This window comes from Elephantulus edwardii, unplaced genomic scaffold (assembly GCF_000299155.1).
Source record: "Elephantulus edwardii isolate Elephantulus edwardi_28Jun2011 unplaced genomic scaffold, EleEdw1.0 scaffold00059, whole genome shotgun sequence".
Taxonomy (NCBI): domain Eukaryota; kingdom Metazoa; phylum Chordata; class Mammalia; order Macroscelidea; family Macroscelididae; genus Elephantulus; species Elephantulus edwardii.
Genome location: NW_006399809.1, coordinates 16,995,277 through 17,009,753, shown reverse-complemented (window position 1 = coordinate 17,009,753; position 14,477 = coordinate 16,995,277). Strand labels below are relative to the sequence as shown.

Genomic DNA, 14,477 nt, shown 5'->3' with positions numbered 1-14,477 from the left:
GAAGGAAGGAAGGAAGGAAGGAAGGAAGGAAGGAAGGAAGGAAGGAAGGAAGGAAGGGCTACTCAGGATATTGGGTTTAGTGTAGCTGAATGGAGTGGAGAAGATGCAGGAATGAAGGCTGCAAACACAAGCTGTTGTAATTTGTTGTTATTGTGGTTGTTAGTTCCCAACAAGTTGACCTTACACACAGTAGATCACTTGTAGATCAGATTGTTGGGATCAATAGCGTTTTTGCTGTCTCATTTTCAGGAGAAGCCCACCAGATTTTTCTTCCTAGGGTGTCTTAATCTGGAAGCTCCACTAAATCTACTCAGCATCATTGCAACACAAAAACCTCTATTGACAGATGGGTGGCATCTGTGAAAGGGGTGTATCAGCTGGGAACTGAACCCAGATCTCCTGCATGGAAAGCAAGGATTTTACCTATGACATTTAGCATTTTACCAGGTAGACAAAGAATTACATTGTAGTATTAACATTATTACTGTCACATCTGTAGAATGTACTAGCATTTTATGTGAAACCAAGAAAAATGGTCCTAGATAAATTATAACGTACCATTGATTACAAAAATACATGCTAGATTCAGAGTGGATAAAATGCAAAGCAGTATGCCTTTCAGAAAGAATGAATTACTGTAATTTATAAAAGAAGAAATTCACAATATGAATTAATATTAGAAAAGAGGTTTTTTAATAGAGAAGTAATAGAAATTGGCAAAAATTTTAGAATAATGTTTACTATCAGTAAGGAGATGAGGAAATACGCAGCCTCTTAAATAACTACTAAAAATGTAAATTAATATTACTTTTCTGGAAATCACTTTAGCAACAGTATTGCAAGACCTTTAAAGATGTAGGTAAAAGAAAGATTTAGGTACAAGAATGTAAGATTAATTATAATTACTAAATGCAAACTACATAAATGTCAAACTTTGAGAAAATATTTATGCATATAGATAGCACATATATATAAAATGATAGATATTACACGTAAATATATGTTTATATAAAAATCATGTTGTAACCATATGAATGTTAAGCAATCACTGGAATATTTTTTAAATATTTAATAATATTTGGGGAGAACTCACAATGCAATAGTAAAAATTAACATTAGGAAACAAAATTCCAACTCAAATGCAATTCCAATGGAAGAAAAAAAAAACACACCACACATTTAGAACTACAGATGAGGCCATCCTGGTTATTTCTGAATAGTAGCATTATTGGTGATATTTCTCTTTTCCACAATTTTTGTTACCTTATAAGTTGTCTACAGTGACCATAATTATCTTTTATAACCTCTTATTCCCCCAAAACAAATGTGCTTTACCAAGTTTTACCTGAAAAAATTTAAATTGCAGTAGTAGACTATGCTTAGAGACAGAATGAGTGATACTTGTCCCTTATTTAAATAGTACCTACACATGAATGCTCAAAAATTTTTAATAGATAGTCTCAAAGAGACATTACCTCTCTTCCTCAATGGTAGTAGAGATTAGCTAAGAGAATCTACTAAGTGTCAATGTTATCATAAATGTACAAGCTCTTTCTGACCCTTATCACCTACAGAGGACAGAAAGGAAGTTCTAAAAAGTTGAACTCACATTTGAATAGGTTGAAACTGGGATTTAAATCAAAGTCTCTCACCAAAGGCTCATATTCCTTCTCCTGTACTATCTGCTTCACAGAGAAACACCCTATGTCCAGATGGGTATCAAAGTGCCTGACCTGGGAAAAGCAAGACTCTACTCTTTCCATCTTAAGAGACTACAAACCAGCTATGGCCACATTCTGTCCATTTCTTGAGGAACTTCACAGATTAGGCCAATAGAGACAAAGCTCTGAGTAATACGTTGTTGTTGTTATAGGTGCTGTCAAGTTGTGCACATATAAATACCGTGCATGAACCAATTGTGCCAATGGAGCTCCTTGAGTTGACTGAGTACAGTAACTCAGAACCCTTTTCTATCCTGTGCCATTCTCATCAACTCTGACATACTTGGGCCCATTGCTGCAGTCACTGTGTCAATCCATCTCACTGAGGGTCTTCTTCTCCATCACTGACCCTCCACCTTTCCAAGCATTATGTCCCTATACGATGACTAGCTCCAACTAACAACATACCCAAAGGATGGGAGGTAAAACTTCATCACCCTTTCCTCTAAGCAGCACTGGGCTGCACTTTCTGCAGAGCAAATCTGTTTGTTCTTATGACAGCTCATGAGATATCCAGTACTCTTAGGGGCTAAGCTAACAACCAGGTTCTTAGTTTATTAACCCATAATTTCAACTTCCAGAATGACAACTCAAGTGTATCAGAAATGAAGAAGATGGCATAGGATAAGACAGAGTTAAGAACTGCTGTTAATTGGGTCACTATGAATCATACTAGACTTGATTGCACTTAACAACAACAATCTCAGCTCCTGAAAACCCAATCCTTTCGGTTAATTCTTCAATTTCTTTACATGGAGGTTATGGTGTGATGCTGCTTACCCACCTGGCAAAGTAAGTCGACTTGTGGAGTTGGTGCTTGGGGCTGGGGAGCCATGGGAACGACGTTTTGCACCTGTAAAGAACAGAAGAGGATTAAAGAGGGGAAGATCATAAATAGGCTTGTCAGATAGGTGGGTGAAACGTGATCAGATGATCCAAACACTTTTTTTTATCCCAATCTCATAAACTAAGCAGGTATTGAGTTAGTATTTGGATGGGAGATACAAATACATTTAAATGCGATACAACTATGATTTTTGGCAGCATAGCTGGCAGGAAGTTGCACTCCTAACTCAAAGGCAGCACCTCTTTGGTGTTTCAAATCCACCAGCAGCTACATGGCAGGAGTATAAGCAATTTTCTCCTAGGCAACTTACAGCATACAAAAATCCCACTGGAGAGTCAGCTGTGAGTCAGTTCCAATGTCATGGCATTGAAGTTATATGAAGGGTGTGTGTGTGTGTGTGTGTGTGTGTGTGTGTGTGGCTATTTATGTGTATATAATTATTTATGATGTAACTTCTTTTTAAATGAAATTGCCTGTGAGCCACAGCACCCAGATGTCTCCTGGGGAGCCAGGCTGGGAGGCCCGGAGCATCTTCATGGGGAAAAACATCGAGATAACAGACAGAGCGGGTGGAGCCTGAGCCATCATACTAATGGTTAGTTGAAGGTCTTGGGGGTGATGGTGGGAGGGGGAAGACCAATGCCAAACTTATCTGTCAATTTTTTTAATTTGGGAAATGTCTTTGCATTTTGCTGCTCTTAACAGCTTAGACAGATAAATGTTTGCTTGCCTGTCAACTGCTCTTTTGGATACAGTGCATGTGTGTCAGATACTATACTAAAGTAGAGCTTCCAGCCTGAGACAGACTAGGAAGTAAGACTGGCTAAGCACTTCTGAAATAATAGCCTTTTGAACACCCTGTGGACAACAGAGCACACTTAGTCTATCAAATATAGCACTGGAAGTTGAACCCTCATATTAGGAAACAAAAATGAGGAGAAGCAGTTGCAAAGTTACTAATAATTGGAATGTGAAATGTATAAAGTATGAAAGTAGGAAAACTGGACATTGTTAAAAAATAAATGGAACATATAAATATTGACCTATGAGGCACTGTTGAGCTGAGATGGATTGGGATGGCTACTTTGAATCAGATAATCTTGTGATCTGCTCTGTCAAGAACGAAAAAGTAAGGAAAAATGGAGTTACATTCATAGTCAACGGCCATTTCCAGATGCATCCTGAAGTATAATGTTTTAAGTGACAGGATACTATTCTTGTGCATAAAAGGAAGACCTGTTAATACCACTATCATTCAGATATATGCATCAGCAGCTAAAACCAATGAGAAGGAAGTAGAAGATTTGTACCCATGTTTGCACTCTGAAATTGATCAAACATGCAACCAAGATTCATTAATAATAATTGGTGCCTGGAATGCAAAGGTTGGAAACAAGGAAGAAGGATCAATAATAAGGAAATATGTGCTTGGAGACAGAAGTGAGACTGGAGATAGGATGACAATATTTTAAATAATCAATGATTTGTTCAATGTATATAGTTTTATTTAAAAAACACAACTATACACATGTACCTCATATGATGGATTACACAGGAATCAGCTTGATTATATTGGTGAAAAGAATCACTGGAGATGCTCAATATCAGCTCTAAAAAGTAGACCAGGAACGAATTTGAACAGATCATCAACTACTCATGTGTAAGTTCAAATTGAAACAAGAGAATGAAAACAAATCCACAATAACCAAAATATGAATGTATCTCAACTAAATCTAAAAGCTGTCTTAAGAATAGGTTTGAGGCATTGAACACTAATAAATGAGATAAGCTACAGGATGATATCAAGAATACCATCCAAGAAAGCAAAAGTTTATTTTTCTTCCAGAGGAGGAAGAAAAGACCAAGAAGGATATCGGAAGAGACTCTAAATATTGCAGTAGAATGCTGAGAGGCCAAAAAGAAGGGGAGAAATCAGGAAGTTAAATATTTCAACAGAAGATTTCAAAAGGTAAATGTGAAGACAAAACAAAGTAATATAATGAAATGTGCACAGAGCTGGAGTCAGAAAATCAAAAGGGAAGAACTCTATTGGCATTTGTAAGTTGAAAGAACTGAAGAATAAATTCAAGCTTTGAGTTGCAATACATAAAGATGTAATGGGCAAAATACTGAATGCTTCAGAAAGCATCAAAAGAAGATGGAAAGAATACACCGAGTTGCTATGCCAAAAAGAATTGTCTGACACAGAACCATTGAAAGAGCAGCACATGCTCAAAAATCAATGGTAATAAAGTAGGAAGTTCCAGTTGCTTTGAAGGAATTGGAAAAAAATAATAAATCCCCAGGGGTTGATGGAATACCAATTGATACATTTGAACAGATACAGCCCTAGATGTGCTCTCCAGGTTGTGCCCAGAAATCTGGAGGAGAGCTACCTGGTCAACTGACTGGAAGAAATCCATATTTAATCCTATTCCCCCAAAAAAAGATGGTACAGCAGAAAATGGAAATTACTAAACAATATCACTAATATCACATGAAAACAAAATCTTTCTGAAGAGTAACCAAAAATGACTAGAAGAAGAGTACATCAACAGAGACCTGCCAGAAATGTAAGCTGGGTTTAGAAGAAGCCATGGCACTAGAGTTTTATTGTTAATGTCAAGTGGACCTCGGCTAAAATCAGAGAGTGCCAGAAAGATGTCTATTAGTGTCTTATCTACTAAGCAAAAGCATTTGATTATGTATATCACAAAACATTGTGGATAACATTGAGAAGAATGTGAATCCCAGAACACCTAATTGTGTTCATGAAAAACCTATCCCTAGACCAAGAAGCTGTTGCCTGAACAGAGAAAGGGAATGTGGTTCAAAATCAAGAATGGAGTGTACCAGGGATGTATCCTTTCTCCACACTTTTTCAATCTCTATGCTGAACAGATAATTTGAGAGGATGAGCTTTATAAAGAAGAAGGAACAGGACTGAAGGAAGACTCATCAACAACCTGCTTTATGCAGATGACACAACCTTGCTTACTAAAACAGGAGAACTTGAAAGTCTGCAGCTATCAGTACATCAAGAAAATAAGGATTCTCACCATTGGGCCAATAGGCAGTGTCATGATAGATGGAGAAAAAATGCTGAGTTTGTTATTGATTTCATCTTGCTCATAATCAACTCTCTTAGCACCAGTAGAGAGGAAATCAAAAGATGAGTTCCATCAGGAAGCTGCTTGCAGGGACCTCTCCAGAGTGCTACAGAACAATTATGTCAGTTTAGAGATTAAGATGCACTTGATCTAGGTCATGGTTTTCTCAATTGCTGGCTATGCATCTGAGAGATGGACGATAACTAACGATGGCAGGAGAAAAACTGATACCTTCACGCTGTGGTGAACATACCACAGACTGCCAAGAGAACAAATAGGCCTGTCCTGGAGAGAGTGAAGCCAGTGTGCTCCTTGAAGACAGATTTTGAAGCTCCGCCTTATATAGTTTGGGCATGATGTCAGGAAAGACCAGTCCTTGGAAAAGGACACCATGCTTGGAACAGTAGAGGTTCAGCACAGGAGAGAAAGGCCGTGGATGAGACGGACTGACACAGTGACTGTGGCAATGGTGTCAGGTGTGTCAGAGACTGTGAAGTTTGCTCAAGATAAGGCAAGGTTCGGAGCCATTGCCCACGGGTTTTTTATGAGTCTTAGTCGACTGCTGTTGTTATGTGCCGTTGAGTCGTTTGCGACTCATAGCGATCCTATGTACAACAGCCCTAAACTCTGCTCTGTCCTGTGCCAATCGCATAGCCTCTGAAACACCCATCCCGATTAACCCAGTCACTGAATCAATCCACCTCATAGAGGGTCTTCCTCTCCTGCGCTGTCCTTCCACCCTACCAAGCATGATGACCCTATCCAAGGGCCTGTCTCTCCTTACCGCATGTCCAAAGTATGTCAGACGAAGCCCCAGAATCCTTGCCTCCAAGGAGTAGTCTGGTTTAATCCTCTCTAGGATGAATCTGTTTGTTTTCTTGGCAGTCCATGGTACATTCAGTACTCTTCTCCAGCACCACAGCTCAAAGGCATCAATTCTCCTTCTATCCTCCCTAGTCATTGTCCAACTCTCCGATGCATAACAAGTGATTGCAAAGACAATGGCCTGTATCAGGCGTACCTTAGTCGACTAGATAGCACATAACAAAACAGTATTAGCAATTATAAAAGTGATTTATATTATTTTGGCCGAATGACATGAAGCGCATTATAAAATTTTTACTAGATGCTGGATATTAAGACTCTTACTATTTGCCACATTTTCTACAGTAACTGATATAACAATAGCACCACTTCTCAGTGAACAAGCCTGGATTTTGAGTCATAATAACTTCAGTCAATCAATTTTTTAAAGAAAGTCAGTCTGAAGGAAATTGGAAAGTAAAGTACATTTATATAAATTTTATTACTAAAGAATAATTTATTTCCTCAGGGAATTGCTCAACGTTTTGCCTAGAGATTTATAAATATGCTGATATCTTCATTGTTACATATTATCAAGTTGGAATCAGCTCATAGCTGACCCTCTAGCAGGTTTTCAGAGGCACTAAATCACACGAGAGGAGACTACCCATCTTTTCTCCACAAAATGAAAATTTGAACTGTGTTCAAATTTCAAATTATGAAGTGTGTTCCTTTGATTTGGCAGTGCAACCCCTTACCACTAAGCCACCAGAGTTCCCTAACTATTCTGATAGAATAAGGGTGGTGGGACAGTGCAAGAGAGGAAGACCCTGGATGAGACGTATTGATGCAGTTACTGGGGCAGTGGGGGTAGGTGTGTCAGAGACAATAATGTTGGCACAGAATAAAGCAGGGTTCAGAATTGTACATAGGGTTGCTATGAGTCGCAAGTGACTAGATGGCACATAACAATGACACAGTATTCTGTTAAGTGTTCTTTTTTGCTTTCTTGGAGGATCAATTTGCAGATACAGTAATGCTTGTAAAACAGAAACATTTGTATAATTATTATTAAATCTGGCATTTGTTTAATTTTCTTAATATCTCACTTATTATTAATTTGTACTTATAGCATGACCAACACAATAAAAAACACTTGATATATGAGGCAAAAATTTTAGTGTTAGATAAGTATCAATGGTTGCATATATCTGAACTTTGACATTTAGTATTATATTACATTATTATGATATGATATGATATGATATGATATGATGATATGATATGATATGATATGATATTATTGCTCATGAAAATATTACTAAGGAAAGCTGGTAACATAGTCCATATTGAGTTGAATTGTTAATCCAAAGACTGTATGTCTCAAAAGGTTCAAATCTATTAGCTAGAAATATGAGTGGTCTCCTTCTGTTAGGATTTACAGCCTTGGAAAGCCAGTGAAGAATGAATGAGAAGTAATGCTATTAGTTAGAACCCTGTGAGTTGAGTGTGAATATTACATTAAATGTGCGCACCATTGTGTCCATATGTATGCCAAACATGTTTTAATGATAAAAATATAAATATTATTTGTTCATAATATTTAAGACAATATTCTGTGTGCATAATTAATTCTACATTTGGCTGAACTCTGCTATATAGTACCAACAATTGAAACCTCAAGTTGCTATAATCAAGAATGCTTTAGGCAGAATTTTAAATGATCCAGGAAGTATTAAAAGAAGATAGAAAGAATATGCTGAGTCACTGTATCAAAAGGAATTGGTAGACACAGAAGAATTCCATGAAACATCATATGGGCAAGAGCCTATGGTGATGAAGGAAGACGTTCTGGCTGCTCTGAAGGAAATGGCAAAAAATAAGTCCCCAGGAATAGGTGGTATACCAATTGACATATTTCAGCTAACAGATGCTGTCCTGGATGTGCTCAACAAGTTGTGTCAAGAAATCTGGAGAACAACCACTTGGCCAACTGACTGGAAGAGATCTATATTTGTTCCCATTCCAAAGAAAGGTGACCCAACTGAGTGTGGAAACTATAGAACAATATCATTGATTTCACATGCAAGCAAGATTCTACTGAAGATTATCCAAAAACGACTGGAACAGCACATCAGCAGAGCACTCCCAGAAGTCTAGGCTGGGTTGAGAAGGGTTGTGGTACTAGGGATATTGTAGCTGATTTTAGATGGATCTTAGCTGAAAACAAGGAATACTAGAGGAATGTCTATCTGTATTTCATTGACTATGCAAAGGCATTTGACTGTGTGGATCATAACAAACTGTGGCTGACTCTGAGAAGAATGGGCATTCCAGAACACTGGATCGTTCTAATACGAAACCTATACTTGGACCAAGAGGCAGTCGTCAGAACAGAGCAAGGGAACACTGCATGGTTCAAAATTGGGAAGGGCATACAACGGGGATGTGTCCTGTCTCCATACCTTTTCAACCTGCATGCAGACCAGATTATCCAGGAGGCTGGGTTCTATGAGGAGAAATGTGGGGTCAAGATTGGTGGAAGAGCTATCAACAATCTGCACTATGCAGATGACACAACTCTGCTTGCTAAAACTGAGGAGGACCTGAAGCACTTGCTGCAGAGGGTCAAGGAATGCAGCCTTCCATATGGATTGAGGCTCAATGTCAAGAAGAGAAAGATTCTCCCACTTGGCCAACTGGCAGCACCAGGATGGATGGTGAAGAGGTTGAGATTGTTCACAGCTTTAGTCTGCTTGGCTCCACAGTCAACACTCTTGGCACCAGTAGCCAGGAAATTAAAAGACATATTGTGATGGGAAAGTCTGCTGTTAGAGACCTCTCCAAAGTACTGAAGAGCAATGGTGTCTCTTTGGAGACTAAGGTGGGTCTGATACAGACCATGGTCTTTGCTATCACTTGTTATGCATCAGAGTTGAACAATGACTAAGGAGGATAGAAGGAGAATTGATGCCTTTGAGCTATGGTGCTGGAGAAGAGTATTGAGGGTACCATGGACTGCTAGGAAAACAAACAGATTCATCCTGGAAAGGGTTAAACTGGGAGGCTCCATCTAACATATTTTGGACATGTTGTAAGGAGGGACCGGCCGGTCCTTGGAGAGGGACATCATGTTTGGTAGGCTGGAGGAACAGCACAAGAGAGGAAGGCCCTCTGTGAGGTGAATTGATTCAGTGACTGGGGCAGTGAGGATGGGAGTGTCAGAGATGGTGCAATTGGCACAGAACATAGCCGAGTTTAGGGCTGTTGTACATAGGGTTGCTATGAGTCACAAGCAACTCAACGGTACATAACAACAACAACAACTGCTATATAGTTAAAAATCATTTGATTGTATTCATTGCCAGGATTGCTTTTGTGACTCATCTGAGCCTGGAGTGCACATTGGTTGATTATCAGGATGTATGAATCCTGTTGTTCACATCATAGCTAAGGTATTCTTTGCCTCCAGGTTGGAGTGTTGGACCAGTAGATATGGATGTATAAGACCCTTCTCCCAAAACAGATTGGAGATCTGTTATCTATTAATATATAATCAGTCTTTGCCCAGGATCCATTTACATTGGATATAGATGCACATTTGTGAACATGGTGTAAAGATGTGTCAAAACATATTACAACCCATAACCACCTCTAATTTATTAGAATGAAACCATATACTTTGAAGAAACCCTCCAAGTCAAGAAGTTTTAGTTGCATGGAAGAGAATCATAAGGGACTAATGTCAGCAAAGGTGTTGAAGAGGCAGGGGCCTCTACCTCACAGTTTAGACAGCCTGTGCTTGGGTACCCTGGTGACTTGGCATGGCCTTTATTTCTAGTCAACATATCCTCACCCAACAGAACGGGTATCAGTTTCGTTTAGTACTCTGCCAGTTCCCTCCACTGTGGCTCTTAATTCTCCTTGTGTGGTATCTGTTTGGCACCTGGGGCTTTGCTTTGGACAACTGGGACTCCTGTTGATGACATAAACAGGTGTTTACCATGCTTATTAAGTAATCTTTCCATGCCTGTAAGAACGCCTGAAATACTTGTGGTGCAAATATTTAAGTATTTGGCTGTTAACTGAAAATGCGGCAGGTCAAGTCTACTCCTCTGGATGCATTGGAAGAAAGACTTGGCAATCTACTTCCAAAAAATCAGCCTTGAAAACTATGGAACACAGTTCCTCTTCAACAAACATGGCATAATTATAAACCATGATGTATGCAAGAGAAAGGGGTTTTCCCTATAATTTTTGTACACTATATACAATGTCAAATAATTTTCTTACTCTCTGAGGGAGCTCTGATGACTTAGTGGTAAGGAGTTGCACTGACAACACAAAGGCATGCAGTTCAAATCCACCAGCTGCTTCATGAGAGCAAGATGGGTAATCTCCCAGGTAATTTATAACTTCTGAAAACCCACTGGTGGATCAGCTATGAGTCAGTTTCAACTCAATAGCATGTAACAACAACAACTCTCACTGCTTAGGTTTTCATATGCAAATAAGAAAAATAACAATTACATAAAACTATTCCAGGGAGGATGCCAGGAAGCACGGTGTGCCCGAGCATTCACCTTGTGCTGGAAGACTACACAGACATCAGGTAAGTTGTGTTCCTCAGCATTCCAGTAGTTGGTTGCAAAGATCTTGGTAGAAAGGAAATGATAATCTTGTTTTCCTCCCATAAAAACAGCTTCATGGACAAAGAGAGAGTGAAAAGGCAGACTCCAGGGTGAGACTGGGAAGAAGAAAGCAAGATAAAGGGAGGGCTGAATTGTTCTACATATGAATCATGTTCTCCTTCTATGGAACCCTTATTGTCAGTGGTCAAGCATTAGGTTGCTATCTGAAAGGTCAGTAGTTCACTAGCCATTCTTCAGGAGAAAGCTGAGCAATCTATCTCCATAAAGATGCACAGCTTAGAAGTTCTATGGGGCTACAGTGTAGTGGGTTTATTGTTCAAAATGGTTTTCTTAGCCATTGGCTTTGAGGTTCACCATATGGCTGAGTAGTGACATGAAATGTGTATAATGACTCATGACTGGATTTATCTGTTTTTCCATCCCACCAGGCTTAAATTGAGCAAGTTTAGCAGTAGAGGATAACTATCTCACTACTAGTAAACAGAAGTAGAGAATGTAGGCAGTATCTGCAACATCAAGCAGAGAATCAGAGACCAACATGAGACAGAGTTAATCTGAGACTTCTGCCTCCTGGAGTCTGGAGCCAGAGGCCTTTGCCAAAACTTACTTCAGAAGGAGAAGGAGACACCATAATTGGCAAGATTAAGACAACTTTCAAGCTGCTCTGAAAGAACTGACAAAAAACAAGGCCCCAGGAATTGATGGCATACAAATTGACATAATTCAACAAACAGATGCTGCCCTGGATATGTTCACCAAGTTGTTCCAAGAAACCTGGAGGACAACCACCTGGCCAACTGACTGGAAGAGATCTTTATTTGTTCCCATCCCAAAGAAGGGTGACCCAACAGAGTGCAGAAATTATCAAACAATTTCATTGATATCACATGTAAGCAACATTCTGCTGAAATTTATCCAAAAATGACTGGAAAAGCACATCAACAGAGAACTACCAGATGTGCAGGCTAGGTATTAAAAAGGCTGTGGTACTAGGGATATTACAGCTAATATCAGATGGATCTTGGCTGAAGCAGGGAATACCAGAGGAATGTATATCTGTGTTTCATTGACTAAAGGCATTTGACTGCGTGGAACACAAACAGTGGCTGATTCTGAGAAGAATGGGAATCCCAGAACACTCTATCACGCTTATGTGAAACTTATGCTTGGACCACTAGACAGTCATCAGAACAGAGCAAGAAAAATGTGCATGATTCAAAATTGGGAAGGGTGTATGCCAGGAATGTGTCCTATCTCTGTGCCTTTTCAATTTATATACAGAATACATTATCTGGGAGGCTGGGCTAAATGAGGAGAACTGTGGCATCAGGATTGGAGGAAGACTCATCAACAATCTGTGTTATGCTGATGACACAACCCTACTTGCTGAAACTGAGGAGGACCACGAGCGTTTGCTATGGAAAGTAAAGGACTACAGTCTTCAAAATGGATTGAAGCTCAACATCAAGAAAACAAAGATTCTTACTACTGGGCAGACTGGCAGCATCATGATAGATGGTGAAGATACTGAGATTGTTAACAGCTTTAGTTTGCTTGGTGCCACAAACAACACTCTTGGTACCAGCACCCAGGAAATCAAGAGACGAATTGCATTGGCAAAGTCTGCTGTTATAGACCTCTGCAAAGTATTGAAGAGCAACAATGCCCGTCTGGAGACTAAGATGTACTTGATTCAAGCCATGGTCTTTGCAATTACTTGCTATGAGTCAAAAAGCTGGACAATGGCTAGGAATGATATAAAGAGAACTGATGCCTTTGAGCTGTAGTGCTGGAGAAAGGTACTGAATATACTATGGACTGCTAGGAGAACAAACAGGTTCATGCTGGAGAGAGTGAAATCAGGTTGCTTATTGAAAGCAAGGATTCTGAAGCTTTGCCTGACATACTTTGGACATGCTTCAAAATGGGACGAGTCCTTGGAGAGGGACGTTATGCTTGGGAGGGTGGAGGGAGAGCACAAAAGAGGAAGACCCTCGATGAGATGGATGGATTCAGTGATGGGGTAATGAAGGTAAGGGTGTCAGAGACAATAAGATTACAAGATAGAGCAAGGTATAAGGCTGTTATACACAGGGTTGCTAAGAGTTGCAAACAACTCGATGTCACATAAAAATAACAAGACAATTTTATAACACTGAACTAAGCAAGTTTGAGAAGCTATCTTAACTGAAGAGTTGTATCTTGCTGCTATCCCAAACTGTAATCAATTAACTTCTGTAATAAATGTTATAATCCTGACTATGGTTCTACAAGATCTGTGTGGCCATTGCAACAGATTTTAGAGTCCATGTAGAGCAGTACAATTGGTGTTGGAATTAGTAGATGTGTGGAGACCATATCTGATCTTGTGGGACTTGGTTTTTTATTGTGGATGTTGCCAATGGGGATTGCTCCTCTTGGTGTAGTTTCTAAAGTTAAGATTCAGTTGTTCCCATGCCACTTTCACTTTTTTGTAAGGACAGTTTTACTATGTTCTAAAAGGTCACTTAGACCTTGTTATTAGAATGTATTTGTAGGCAATAGTTTGGGTTTTGGTCCAGCAGGCTGCTTTATTTTATTTGTTATAATTAATTTTCACTTCCTCCTCATCCCTCTAAGAGTGATTCCATCTGAATGTGATCAAGGCATCCCTAATCTAGGCACTGCACGGTGAAAAGTCACATCACTGATCTTCAAGTTCCCAGCTTTCACGGGCCCAACGAACCACCCATTTATCACCATCCTTGGAATATTTTCGTCTGGTTTACTTTCCCTTTAAGAGTTTCTTACAAGAGGTACAATTGAGATTTGAATTGTGCTGTTGAGTTGGTTCCAACTCATAGTGAGGTCCCTGAGCTGGTCAACTTTCTCCCTCTCAGCCCCTGGTGGGTTCAAACCACCAGACAGGCTTGAACTTTTGGTTAGTGACACAACACACTAAGGACTAAGCACCGGTGTTCCTATTTGGTTACTGTTGATATGAGTCGGGACCAACTCAGAGCCAACTCTCTAGTGAGGAGGAGACTGTACATCTTTCGCTCACAGAGCAGCTGGTGAATTCGAATCACCTGCTTTTGGACTGACAGTGCAGTGCAACTTCCTACCCATTGGGCCACCAGAGCTCCCTACTGGTTATTAGTAATAATCAATATCGCATATCAAGAAGTTATTGTGCCTCTGGCCCTGAATAAGCATAATTAAATGCACATCATCTCTCTTTTTTTATAGAGTTTCCAGTTATTCATTGTTGCACTTTCTCCCTGCCCACTCCCTCCCCCCAATTCACTTTTCTCCTTGAAAAGTAAAAAAAACTCTTTCATTGTTATGCAATCCCTCCCCCCCT

The 14,477-nt window shown here is 39.5% G+C and overlaps 1 protein-coding gene across 2 annotated transcripts in view; it reads right to left on the bottom strand.

The window, feature by feature from the left end:
- The window catches only part of PDE1C (phosphodiesterase 1C, calmodulin-dependent 70kDa), a 718,015-nt gene that overhangs the window by 21,570 nt on the left and 681,968 nt on the right, over positions 1 to 14,477 (bottom strand). For both annotated transcript variants that reach the window (XM_006887612.1, XM_006887613.1), the window contains one exon: positions 2,506 to 2,574. In XM_006887612.1, coding sequence (XP_006887674.1) covers positions 2,506 to 2,574 — 69 coding nt within the window. The remainder of the gene's footprint in view (positions 1 to 2,505; positions 2,575 to 14,477) is intronic.